At 30.4% G+C, this 14,617-nt stretch overlaps 1 protein-coding gene across 1 annotated transcript in view; it reads left to right on the top strand.

Annotated features, from left to right (window-relative positions):
* LOC132751725 (kazrin-like) overlaps positions 1-13,834 on the top strand; it is a 38,388-nt gene extending 24,554 nt beyond the window's left edge. The window contains exons 2-13 of the mRNA XM_060741938.1: positions 467-835; positions 2,657-2,872; positions 4,193-4,353; positions 4,773-4,919; positions 5,053-5,209; positions 5,517-5,782; positions 7,390-7,502; positions 7,723-7,957; positions 8,252-8,353; positions 8,704-8,870; positions 9,281-9,374; positions 9,885-13,834. Coding sequence (XP_060597921.1) covers positions 467-835; positions 2,657-2,872; positions 4,193-4,353; positions 4,773-4,919; positions 5,053-5,209; positions 5,517-5,782; positions 7,390-7,502; positions 7,723-7,957; positions 8,252-8,353; positions 8,704-8,870; positions 9,281-9,374; positions 9,885-10,070 — 2,213 coding nt within the window. The 3' untranslated portion in view covers positions 10,071-13,834. The remainder of the gene's footprint in view (positions 1-466; positions 836-2,656; positions 2,873-4,192; positions 4,354-4,772; positions 4,920-5,052; positions 5,210-5,516; positions 5,783-7,389; positions 7,503-7,722; positions 7,958-8,251; positions 8,354-8,703; positions 8,871-9,280; positions 9,375-9,884) is intronic.
* The last annotated feature ends 783 nt before the right edge of the window (positions 13,835-14,617 follow it).

The raw sequence follows: 14,617 nt of genomic DNA, 5'->3' as shown, positions 1-14,617 counted from the left end.
AATGTAGAATTACTGAAATGTAGGAAAATGTTTTACATGACTGATTTCCTGTAGAATTGGGCTCTGTTTAAAACGTTTTTTGGCAAGGTTTTATTGTAATTTTAGAAGTTAAAATACAGAGGTTATTTAGTGTTATTTAGTTCTGTTTAATGAAAAGACTATAATTATTTTTTAACTAACTTTTGTAAACAGATATCTTCATTTTTTTGTTGCATACAACAATACTACATACGAGTTCCAAATGGAAAATAAATGAAAAGAAATTTTGCACTAAATTAAAAAGATATACCAGTAATTAAATTAAATTTCATATTTAATATTGCTCATTTATTTGTTAATGGGATTTCTTTTGTTTTTGTTTTTTGTTTTAAAATTTATTTGATGGAATATAAAATCAGGTTAGCAGTAATTTATGTGTTGAGTAAAAGCTTATTGTTATAATGTATCTATGTATTTATACTTGCAGCAATACAGTCACTGGACACACTAAATGACCAGATAGTACAGTTTATATTTCACGGTGGGGATGTTAGTACAAGCAGGGAACATATAGAAAATGACAAAGATCTAGGACCAAAGGAACAGGAAACACTTCATTCTTCTATGGTGTTAATCCGGAGGTTATTAAATGACGCTCAAGCCAAGTTTAGAACAATGGTTGAAGATAATAAACAACTAGCAACAAAAATTGATGGATCTATCAGTGCTGCTAACCAAGAAGTTAGCGCATTACGAGCAGAACTTGAAGATACAAATAAACGTTTGTCTGAACTAAGTGAAAATCAGTCAACAAAAATAGAAAATGGAGTACATGTAGAGAATGTGGAATTGCAGTGTAAGTTTTGTAATGCGTTGTATGTTTAGTTCATAGTTTCTATGACTTTTGTCAAATCTTAGATGATAATAATAAGACATTTTATGATTTCATTTCTGTAAGGTTTTCATCAATGGTCTTTATATAGAATTGAATTGTCTTTACATCATCTCTGCACAATGATATTGCAAAAGTTAACTATATTTTTTTCTTCTGTTCTCTCTATACTATGGTATTTTAAAGTATATATTATTTGCTGTTCACTTGATACAATGCAAAGTATACAGTATATTCATTTCTGTTTTCACTTTATACAATGGTATTACAAAGTTTAATTATAATTCTTTACTGTTTTCTTATACAATGGTATTGCAAAGTAATATTCTTTTCTGTTCACTTATACAATGGTATTGCAAAATAATATTCTTTTCTGTTCACTTATTCAATGGTATTGCAAAAGTATATATTCTTCTCTGTTCACTTATCCAATGGTATTGCAAAATATGTATTTTTTTCTGTTCACTTATTCAATGGTATTGCAAAGTGTATATTCTTTTCTGTACACTTATTCAATGGTTTTTGCAAATTATATATTCTTTTCTGTTCACTTATTCAATGGTATTGCAAAGTATATATTCTTTTCTGTTTACTCTATACAGTGGTATTGCAAAGTATAATTGTATTCTTTTCTGTTCACTTTATACAATATATGGTATTGCAAAAAGTTAACTATACATATTTATCAATGTATATAATCAATATTACAAAAATTCTTGTCTGTTCACTCTACAGCAGTTTAACAAAACATAAAGATTCTTGTTTTTCACACTACACAATAGCAGTGCAAAAGTTTAACCAGTTAACCCTACACAATAGTTTCAATTTATTTTTGAAATAATACACCTGTTTCAAGGATTTTCTCATCTTTTATTTTACCTGCTATATTAATAGAATGTTTTATTGAACAGTCTGTATTAATTTTCTTAATCTGATTATTTAAGATAGTAGATGTGAGACGTCAATAAATATTATGATTATACTAGGGCTATAATTGAAATAATTGCAGTCTACTGTCAGAAATTATCTGTAAGAACCATTAATAATGGTACAAGTTATGTTTTAGCCATATGTTAGCTTACAGGTCATTTATTACAAGTCAGAAGATCCATTAAGTGGTCAGACTTCACTGTTGTATACATACATTGTTGTTGTTTTTGTTATAATCCCAATTAGTTATATGCATATAGCATAGACAACAGTCACAACATACTGTATTTTAAGTGGATTGGTCTACAATGGACAGGTTTTCCACACATATTTCAAAGATAAAAACAATAGAAATGTATCATTTGGATATTTTTTATAAAATATTAGTTTGTTGTTATGTCTGATACAAAATACTATCTACATATTTATTTATTGTATTACAGGCTTTCCATTATAGACCAATTCACTTTAACTTTTTAATGTAAAAAGCTACATTAAATTCTATTAAAAATTTTATTAGATATAGAATTTTACCCTTTATCCTGCTCAATTTTTGAAATGAATTTGACCTTCTCCATTAAAACTCTGAGGATTTCATTATTTAAGCCAAGATTAGAGCCTGGTCAGACTACAGGGATGTGGCAAAGGCCAATTACTTTTTGTTCCAGCCATTTCCAGTTAAATTCAGGCTGCTAACCTCGATTTGAGGGAACAAAGTATCTAGAAAAATACATTGGCACATAACAAATGTATTGCTTCTATAAATTTGAAGAAATCTTTATGCATGCTGCTTTAATGTTTTATATAAGAATTGATACCTTCATCATGAATTAAAAGGTGAATTTCTTTCTTTAGATAATTCTCGTCAAAAAGCAGATGAAGAAAATGAGTTGAAAAGATTAAAAGAAGAGAATCAGAGGTTGGAAAATAATGTTCGAAAATTGACTAGAGAGATAAGTGAGTTGCGCAGTTTAAAGGTGGTCAACAGTGACCACCCTAGCTATGGGGAACTGAAACTTGACTTAATACAAACTAAACAAGATCTAAACAGAGCAAAAGAAGCTTTAGCAGGTAATTTATACAGGTTATGTATAAGTATATTATGTCAATGTGTATGGTTATATATAATTATAGTGGTAATGTTTACTGGTTATATATTATCATTGTGGTAATGTGTACAGCTTATATGTTATCTTAGTGGCAGTGTGTACAGGTCTTAGTGTCTTAGTGGTAATGTCTGCAGGATATAAATTTGTTTGTTTTTAAGAAAAAAGTGAGCTATAATGATCACTAGGAAGTTGTCATGTGTGCACAGGCATTATTATCACCTACAGCACCTGCATAATTTTTTTATGGTCATACATAAAGATCCAAAATTACACTTCAGTATCTTTCAGACGCCAGTGTGCTGTTTCTACGACATGTAGATCTGTTTTTCCCTAAGCCCTAATCCCCACCCATACCATTTCAGGCAGCTTAACCCTGCTTCATGCAACTGATTTCATCAAGTTGCCACGTAACATTGTTGTGTTACGGAATCAGTAGCACCTAGCTTCATTGTTAAGAATTCGGTCATAAGCTTCAGTGGTTAAGCATTCTAGACCTCGGGCCTGCAAATGCAATACATTTGAAGCATTCCAATTCCCCTTATTTATCTCATCCTCTCTTAGATAATTTTTTATCATTGTTGATCTGCCATACTTATATTGAGTCAAATATTGACAATAAAGTAAGTGAAACTTTGCTAAATGTAAAAATGTTCATGTAGGTATCAGGCCATGTGAAGTCAGTTTGTATGTGTATGTTTTATCTTGGGCTTCATGTGCATAGTGTACACATCAAATCACCATCTGGTCTACAGTTTTATTATGGGTTTATCTTTGATAACTATCTGATTTTTGAATTGTGATTAAATGAAAAAAATGATCCTTACTAAGTTTGAGTATTACACATGTAGTAGTGGTACAGTGTTTTGGCCTGCTAAGTGATATTGTATGAGAATGTTATAAAATATTATGATGTAAAGATTTTTATATATAGTTTAATATCTCTATCATTTTTGACACCATTAATTTGTGATATTTTATTAACTAATTATGGAAGATAATCTGAAACTGTACTTGCATAGATTCAGTAATTATAAAAATCTACCAAATTATTATATGTTTGTTTTATTTACATGTCAGTTATGTACATTTGTATAAACATTTAATTAGAAAAATCTAAATGAAATATAAAGTGGGCAAATTATTGTTATTCTCCAAGATCAAAAGATAGGATTTAGATGAATTTGATGCATGCCTGAGTTGTTGTAATCATTGGTTAAAGGGAGGTAATATTTTTTTTAATCAAAATACTTCTACAAAAGTTACTTCCCTTTACATTTTGTAGCACTTAAAGCTGACAGAAAGCGGTTAAAAGGGGAGAAATTGGAGTTACTGAATCAGATGAAACAATTATATGGAACATTAGAGGATAAGGAAGCAGAACTTCGTGACTTCATACGTAATTATGAGCAGAGAATGAGAGAAAGTGATGATACAATTAAACAGGTAACTTCCATCTTGTATCGGGTTAATTTCATTATGTACATAGGTAACTTGGTTCAATCATGTGTAACAAGGTAACGTCCATAATGCAAGAAGGAACTTCCAAAATATAGTGAGGTAACTTCCATAATAAACTAAGGTAACTTCCATCATGTTACAAGGTAACTTCCATCATGTAACAAGGTAATTTCCATAAAGTAGTCAGGTAACAAGGTAAATTTCATCATGTAACTAGGCAATTCTATAACTAGATAACTTTCATCAGTTAAATAGGTTTATGTTATAGTTTATCTTTGAAACTTAAGATGCATCATTATGATTGTTATTGTTGGAAGAATCTGATGTTTTCACTACATGCACTTATTAAAGTTCAGAATTACATTAGATAATGCATTAAGGTAAAGATATTGTGATAATTTCAGTTATGTGTAGAGAAGGAACATTGTGATCGTGAGAAATGGGATATAATACAGAAGGCTCGTCACGCAGCTGAGCAAGCAGTATTCCTACAGACACATTCTGAAGAAAGGGAAAAACATATACACAAATTAGAAACAGAGTTGATAGAGGTGATTATTGGTGAATTTATCATTATTTCAATAAACTGTGAACTCTAAACTTTTATTTCAGTTTTGACATACATTGTATATTTATAGTACAGTTAATATATTTAGGTAACCAAATGTGATTGTTTATTTCTAGCTACGTGAGCAGATTGCACAGAGTCGGTTGTATACGCTGGATCTACCAAGTACACCAAAGAGTTTGGACTCTCACACACCAACAAGTGATGATCTACCACCATTTGATACACCACCACCATCAGCCAATGATAGTTCTAAAGAGGAATGTTTCCATGGTAACTGACCTTGTATATTATAGAATGAGTAATGCATTGGTGAAAAACTAATAAAAGCTATAGAAGCTATATTGTACTATAGATTAATGTCTATACAATAAAACCATCTATTAAGACCTACATCTGTACCAAGTTGTCTTAATTGTGGGTTAGTTTGTAAATAGATATTTTTATCATGGCATATTGCCTTTATGACCACAGTCTATTTTGGTCCTTTTGTATGAACATGTTCAAATAATATGTATATAACCTTCAAATATAACTGTAAAAAATGTTATACAAAGGTGTAATGACTACTATATTTCAGTACCAACAAGTACACCAAAGATTGCCAACAAACATGATCGGGACAATTCATTCACGCCCCTGAACACCTTCCTTGATAACAACAATGATTTGATGGACAGTAATAAAACAGAAGACATTTTAGATACATCATTGGAACAGAGGAAGAAAAAGAGAATCAGTCTTGGATCACTGTCTAAGGTCTTCTCCCGCGGGAAAACACGCCGTTCTTTAGCCATGTCTTGTGAAGAAACAGATGGTAGTTCAATAAAAATTTATTTAGACCTCCACTTTTTATATTCTTAACTTTTGCTGTCCATTCCTGTTTTGTTTTTGAAAATTCAGGATATGATTTCACTTTGATGAGTAATTTTGTTGTATTCATTTTCACTGTAAAACTATATACAATAAACTTTTGACTTTATAGACCACAGTCTATTTTGGTCCTTTTGTATGAACATGTTCAAATAAAATGTATATAACCTTCAAATATAACTGTAAAAAATGTTATACAATGGTGTAATGACTACTATATTTCAGTACCAACAAGTACATTTGATATTGTTTCTCGGTGCCTTTTAGTTATCAGTTTTTTAAAATAATTAAATACGTTCCGCCCACTGTACTTAACCCCGAACTACGGTGGAAAATTCAAACAACACTTTAAAGGAAACCCTTTATTACCCAAAAGAGATTGTTCTAACATGCTTGTTGGTGTACACTTAAAAGTTAGGCTTGAAATTTTATTTAGTATTATTATGAGAATATTTTTTTGCTACTTTTTAAAACTTGGCTTGAATTTTAATGCTTTAATTGAGGTAAAAGAAAATGTATGAGGTTAAGTGTTGATGGATGCTACTTAAAGTACAAAAAATATGAGGTTATGTGTTTATAGGTGATACTCTAGATATTATTAATCTATGAGGCAAATTATTTATATGTGTAACTAGTGGTATGATAAATCTATGAGGTTATGTGTTGAAAGGTGATACTCTAGATATGATTTATCTATGAGGCAAATTATTTATATGTGTAACTAGTGGTATGATAAATCTATGAGGTTATGTGTTTATATGTGCAACTAGTGGTATGATAAATCTATGAGGTTATGTGTTTATATGTGTAACTAGTGGCATGATAGATATATTAGGTTATGTGTTTATATGTGTAACTAGTGGTATGATAAATATATGAGGTTATGTGTTTACATGTGTAACTAGTGGTATGATAAATCTATGAGGTTATGTGTTTATATGTGTAACTAGTGGTATGATAAATCTATGAGGTTATGTGTTGAAAAGTTATACTCTAGATATGATTAATCTATGAGGCAAATTATTTTTATGTGTAACTAGTGGTATGATAAATCTATGAGGTTATGTGTTTATATGTGTAACTAGTGGTATGATAAATCTATGAGGTTATGTGTTGAAAAGTTATACTCTAGATATGATTAATCTATGAGGCAAATTATTTTTATGTATAACTAGTGGTATGATAAATCTATGAGGTTATGTGTTTATATGTGTAACTAGTGGTTATGTGTTTATATGTGTAACTAGTGGCATGATAAATCTATGAAGTTATGTGTTTATATGTGTAACTAGTGGCATGATAAATCTATGAGGTTATGTGTTTATATGTGTAACTAGTGGTATGATAAATCTATGAGGTTATGTGTTTATATGTGTAACTAGTGGTATGATAAATCTATGAGGTTATGTGTAGTAACTAGTGGTATGATAAATCTATGAGGTTATGTGTTTATATGTGTAACTAGTGGTATGATAAATCTATGAGGTTATGTGTAACTAGTGGTATGATAAATCTATGAGGTTATGTGTTTATATGTGTAACTAGTGGTATGATAAATCTATGAGGTTATGTGTTTATAGGTGCTGCTTGGTATGAGTGATAACGACCTGGCTTCTGCTCTTGAAATTAAACACCCACTACACAAGAAGAAACTCCGCCTTGCTATAGAGGAGCAGAGAAATTTAGTTATTGGGTAAGCCGTACTTTACTGTTATACATTATGCTAAACTAACTTATGTGTATACAAGAACTCACTTTATTCAGGCAAACATAGTTAATAATTCAAAGCTAATTAAAATGATATTGTTTCTGTCAAAACTTTATGTATCATATAAAATGTTAGATGTTATATACATGTATGGTATGTCTTTTGAAAAAAACTATTTGTTATGTAAAAAGTTTTTTATTTGTAGAAGTTGCCCAAAGTGCTCAATGTTGGATCATACTTGGGTGGCACATAAGTGGCTTCATGATATTGGATTGCCACAATTTTCTCCAATATTTGAGAGTAATCTTGTAGATGGGCGAATGCTTAACAACTTGACTCGTAAAGATATGGAAAAACATTTGGACGTACACAGGAAATTTCACCAGTCTAGTATACTTCATGCTGTGCAATTATTACGGAAACTTGGATTTGATAAAGAGGTCAGGTGTAAACCTTTTGTGTTATTCAGATACTACTTTTTGTTTAAATGAGGTTTAAACCTTTTGTGTAAATCAGACATTACCCTTTGTGTAATTCAGGTTTCTTTCTTTTGTGTAAGTCAGGTGTTACCTTTTTGTGCAATTAAGGTATTATCTTTTATGTACATGTATATCAGCTGTTACCTTTTTGTGTAATTCAGGTTTAACATTTTCTATAGTTCAGGTATTATATTGTTTGTGCAATTTAGACATTACCATTTGTGTAATTCAGGTTATATCTTTTGTGTATTTCAGGTGTTAGCTCAAAGAAGATTTGACTGTGATAAAACATTTACTGACCCTCTTGTATGGACATCACAACGGGTTATAGAATGGATACAGAATATAGACTTAGAAGTGAGTAGTTATGATAGAAAAGTCTGCCATCTAGCTGTAGTAATTCTGAATTTAAATACATACTTTTGATAAAAACAAAAACAAATCTCTCTTGTTGTTGCACAAGGATAAAAAGGAAAAGCTATATTTTTTTATTTTTAACTTGTTGTGACTTATTGTCAATACTTGTAAGAAACATCATCCTTTTAACAAGAAGATCTTGTTTGACAAAATATAAGCAAAAATTTAAATGTTACGGGACAATACATATACAGTAACTTTTAAAGCATGGTTATGTAAATGTAAGATTGTAATTATACCTAAATGATGTTAATTGTTAAATGTTCTATATTTTGTATAACTGATTACAGGAGTTTGCCGACAATTTAAAACAGTCAGGTGTACATGGTGCATTGATTGTATTAGAGCCGACGTTTACAGCGGATTCTCTTGCCTCATGTCTACATATACCTCCCTCTAAACTCTATATACGTCGTCATCTACAGACTGAACTAGAGGCACTAGTCAAACCAGCAAGGTATTCATTCTCCTTTAATTCCACTTCATCTAGTCAACTTATAGCTCTGTTATATATATGTAAGGGAATGTAGTTAGACCTGAAGGCAATGTTATACATACCGTAAGATATTGTTATATATACTTGAAGGCACTTTTATACATACCGTAAGACATGTTATAAAAACTTGAAGGCATGGTTATATAAATGTAAAGGCAATGTAATATATACCTGAAGGCATTGTTATATATATGGTTATATATGGTTATATATATGTAAAGGTAATGTTATATCTACCTGAAGGCATTGTTATATATACCTGAAGGCATTGTTATATATATGTAAAGGCAATGTTATATATATGTAAAGACAATGTTATATATATCTGAAGGCATTGTTATATGTACCTGATTATATTTGTATTGTTACAGGGAACAAATTGTATTGAAGAGAGGAACATTAGGGAGGTCTTCACGTCACAGCAGTATCTCTACTAGTCACTCTAAATCTAGAATCAGTCTCAGAGTAAGTTTATTTGTTAAGCTAGGTAGGGACATTGATTTCAAGGTCAATATGGCTTTGCTAGTTGTAATCTTGGTTGTTTGCAATTATGTACATTTTAGAAACAGTTTGCTAATTGATCTTAATAACCATGAAAAATATTCTGGCAAGTATGCATAAGTGTGTAATATGACAGCAAATAAAATGATGCCATAAGTGTCCTGTAGACACATTTCAAGTTCTTAATATAACAAAACCATAGCAATCAGTCTTTTTGTAAACATAACAAAAAGCTTCTTTATATACTCTTAATAATGTGTCAAAATGCATGACAATCAGACTGTTTAAATTCCAATTAAATCTGCTCTTTATTTAATAATGAAACTTCTAGGTCTATTACCTTAATTTGCAAGATGTGTATTTTTGTAGAACAAGTTTGAGAAGTTTACCATCATACTTTGAAATTAAGATTACTGCACATTTGTTTATATAGTTTAATGTCCTTAACATAACAGTATATATTTTTATTATCAGGGTTCACTAGGTCGAGCATTTGGTAAGAAAGTAAAGGAGGAAATGATGACTTCTAAGATGTCACTAGAGGCAGAACTTGATTCTCCAAAACAGAAAAGAACATCTGCTCCCATCATGCTTGATAATGATGATATCCCGGAACAAATTAAAGAACTTGATAAAGCGATTGAGCAAGCAGCTTTATGACAGAGATCTACAAAAACAGTGTGACAAATGACATTTCAACATTTATTAAGTAATTCAATAAAACCATGACAAATGTCATTAAAACATTTAATACTTTATACATTTAAACACCATGACAAATGTCATTTAAACACTTATTGGCATGGATCAATTAAACACCATGGCATTGTCATTTAAACACATTGATATAGATCAATTAAACACCATGACAAATGTCATTTAAACACTTATTGACATAGATCAATTAAACACCATGACAAATGTCATTTAAACACTTATTGACATAGATCAATTAAACACCATGACAAATGTCATTTAAACACATATTGATATAGATCAATTAAACACCATGACAAATGTCATTTAAACACTTATTGATATAGATCAATTAAACACCATGACAAATGTCATTTAAACACTTATTGATATAGATCAATTAAACACCATGACAAATGTCATTTAAACACTTATTGATATAGATCAATTAAACACCATGACAAATGTCATTTAAACACTTATTGGCATGGATCAATTAAACACCATGACAAATGTCATTTAAACACATATTGATATAGATCAATTAAACACCATGACAAATGTCATTTAAACACTTATTGACATAGATCAATTAAACACCATGACAAATGTGATTTAAACACGTATTGATATAGATCAATTAAACACCATGACAAATGTCATTTAAACACTTATTGACATAGATCAATTAAACACCATGACAAATGTCATTTAAACACTTATTGACATAGATCAATTAAACACCATGACAAATGTCATTTAAACACTTATTGACATTGATTAATAAAACATGTCAAAATTAATATCCATAAACATTTAGTGTGTTTCTGCATCTGACATAACTGGGATCAAGCTCTTTCATGGCATATTTCATGAAAGCAAGAGAATATATTACTTTGGACTCAGGCAATTTATTTTGATCATAAAACTTACAAAGAAATCCAGACATTCAGAAATTTAGGTTACTCATTTGAGCTTTGTGTTCAACTTCTAGAAAATGTGTTCACCATCAATAGTGCTCAAAGCTTTCTCATTTTAAGTATCATTGTATTAGATGACTGGTTTAGTAATGTAGATATATGATTCTTTCTCACTGCTCAATATAATATCTGTGTACATTATTATTTCAATATGTGCCATTATCATAATCGTTAGATGAAAATCATTTCTTGCAAAATTGCTTTTTCCTCAAGTTACAGGAAATATTAGATCCAACAATAAAACTCTCTTTCTCATTTGGAAGATGATTAAAATATATTACTGATTTTTAGGTAATGGCAAGTACATTTGTATGTTTATATAAGTAAGCTGCTTTTAAGGACTAACTAAGTTAAACTTAAAAGAAATGTAGAATTCTCTACAACAATTCTTTATATTGTATAGTATTGTTAGAAGTCCTGTCTCTCAAGTTTGAGTCAACAAACTGTTTTCAGAGACAAATTGAGATAAAGGTATATACAATTGTTGATTTATAATCACATGTTTGCCAGCATTATATGATCTTTTATTTTCTTCTGATAGGACTTAATTGTTGTTAGCAGCTGATGTCCCTTGTAGTTTTATTTTATTTAATGCAGCCAGGCTGATAAGAGAACTTCTGTATGGTTGCCAAGAAAGTCTTTCATTCTATCATTGAAGTATTACTACAACTTTGTTGAGATTATTCTTATAGATGTAAATTTTGATCATATTCATATATCATGTAGTTTTTATACTTCTTTATAGATTTAGTTCAAATGGCAAAACCAGAATATAATTTGATTGTTAAAATTTTAACTGTGTATCTTGTTATTTGTTTCTATTTATGCATGTTCATTTTCACTATTGTTGAATGTAGGAATTAATTTTGTCAAATATAATAGTTACAAATTGTATATATTGTTTAGATTAAACGTTTTCGTATTTTAATAAGTTGTTAGAAATGGTTTATTGATTTAGGGCAGATTTGAAATGTTTTGACAAGACAATTTTCTCTACTTTGATTAACTTTCATGAAGATGCTTATGTGTTCACATGAGCAAGTTAAATGCCATCATAGCAAACTTTTAATTTAGATCTTCATGTGATGGTATTTCTGTAATTTTTTGTGGGGGATGGGCAGGTTAATTATGGATTGGTCACATTTGCCAATGGACAATTAAAGGTTAATGTAAAATAAACACTCCCCTTTATGCCCTTTGAAAGAAAGTGAATTTAACTGTTAATTTTCAGCAAGTTTAATATTTTATAAATTCTACAATAGCATCAACATAGCATTTAACTAAAAAATAGAGAAGATCATGACACTGTCTTGTCAATAATTGTCTTCGGTAATATTCCTTTTATATACTTTATGAATTGTTAAGTTGGATATTTTCAGCTAGCTTCTTCAACTTTGAGCTACTAAGTTTGTCATGGAACAGTCAATGAAGGATTGAATTACATAACATGTCAACCACATTTATGGATGTTCCTTTATAACAAATCATTCTTTATATGCAAGTTTAATATTTCACCTTATACAAATAGCACTGACACTTAATGAATCAAATTTGAAATGACCAGTGAAAAAGGTGTGATGAATGACCTCTGCAAGTCACATTTTATTTATTTATTTATGCGTTCCATCTTCTGTACGGCCTTTACACTTGAAGTCCCGATGCAGTGATGAACTGCACCGTTCTTCTAAGGTCCTCTTTGCTGCCCCATAGCTTGTTGTTGTACGCTGTATCTGTAGGCCAATACGTCTGGCGGGCCTCTTCCAGGTTAGGGCAGTTCTGCAGGATGTGGAAGGGCGTCTGTTCTTCTGCTCCACACTGGCATGAAGCTGTATCGGCGAGACCAAGTCTTTTCATATGCTTTCGTAGACGGCAGTGTCCAGTTCTGAGCCTGAAGATGGTAACTTGGCAACTTGCAAGTCACATAAAAGATGGAATTCGATTGACACTATGGGTACCCTGTTTTGCAAAATCTACTAAAACAGTACTCTGCTCATGCACAAGCTATTCTCTGCTGAAAACATGTAGGCAACATACACCAATCTAGTAAATGCTCATTCTACTGATAAAAGGTGGTATGCACCGTGATTGACTGAAAAATTTCATTGTTATCTTATCTTTGGTTCCTGACAAGAAATCCTATGGGGCCAGACGTATTTTCTGTAAAAAATTCTATGCATGTATTATCTGTATGCTATTCTTTGTTGTAATTATTTGGTTTTACTTGCTGTATATAATTCTATATGTTAAGTTATGTTTTCTAGTTATATATTTTATATTATAGTGTTTAAATATTGTGATACTGTATATGTATATTTATACCAAAGTAGTTGATATAAACTAGCAGCTCTAAGTTACATGTACAATTTAGCTGCAAACTTGAATTTCCGTATATACATCTTTAAGAAAATTAAATCAAAAGTTAACTCTCTCATGGATTATGTAATGTTATCTTTAATTGTTGTTTATTAACTTGTATTAATTGAAGGTTAAGAATAAAAGGAGGATGAGCAGAAGATCAAAGAATTCAGTATAAAACCAATAGTTAACAGGCTGTTTAGAGGTCAAATATTAACTATATATTTACCAAAGACGAGACTGTGACAATCATAATGTTGTATTGTAACTTACAAACTTTACTTTTTGTGCAAATATATTGAAATTATCCTGCCAGTATTATTAAAACTGACAAATTGTGTTTGTAATATTGTTAAATAGTAAAATTGTGTAATAATGATAATTGTGAAACTACATTTGTGTTATATTTTTATTGGCAATATAGGACCATTTACTCAGGCCTGTGTCTGCATCCTTATATGTACTCGTAAAATGAGAAAGGTGTGATACAGTATTTTACAATAAGATTTATTATTGTAAGTTCTCAACCTTCAACTTTGCTTCTAAAAATGATATGGAATAGTTTGGATAATCTCTTGTTTTTGAAAGATGGACAATACAAAGAAATGGCTATCGTACATCAATGTAACACTTTGGTTAAAGTTTTACAGGCAACTTCTTGTACAACATTGTATCTGTTACAAAAAAAAATAAAGATTTTTGCTTGTATCTTCACACATGTCTTCAGGCTGGTTCGATTTGGCTCTTCCAGGTAGAAAATTGGCAAGTTAGAAGATCTCTGAAAAGAAGGCCAATCGAACATTCGGCAGTCATTAAAATGACGTCTAGTCTGACTATTTCTACCTTAATAATAAATTAACTTCCTGCTTGATTTGTGAAAAAGTATTTATTTTCTTAATCAGAAGAAAGTAAAAGTGTAATCAATTGCAGTATTAAAATGTTTTATTTTACTCACAATTCCTAGTCAGCAATACTGTTTGATCATGTGACCTTTACCTCGTCTATCGGGTGGAAAAGATAGAAGAGCTTCTGAAAAGCGATGGTGACCAAACTAACATTCCGGAAGAGCTCCTCTTATTCTGGTAGCTCTTCCTGATTAAAGCTTGAATATACATCAATCTTTAAAACTACTTAAAGCTTTCACCTTGAGACTTAATACATGACCTTCTTGACCTT

This window comes from Ruditapes philippinarum, unplaced genomic scaffold, assembly GCF_026571515.1.
Source record: "Ruditapes philippinarum isolate M1 unplaced genomic scaffold, ASM2657151v2 ctg2498_1_1_1_1, whole genome shotgun sequence".
NCBI classification, from domain to species: domain Eukaryota; kingdom Metazoa; phylum Mollusca; class Bivalvia; order Venerida; family Veneridae; genus Ruditapes; species Ruditapes philippinarum.
This window is presented reverse-complemented; position numbering and strand designations above follow the sequence as displayed.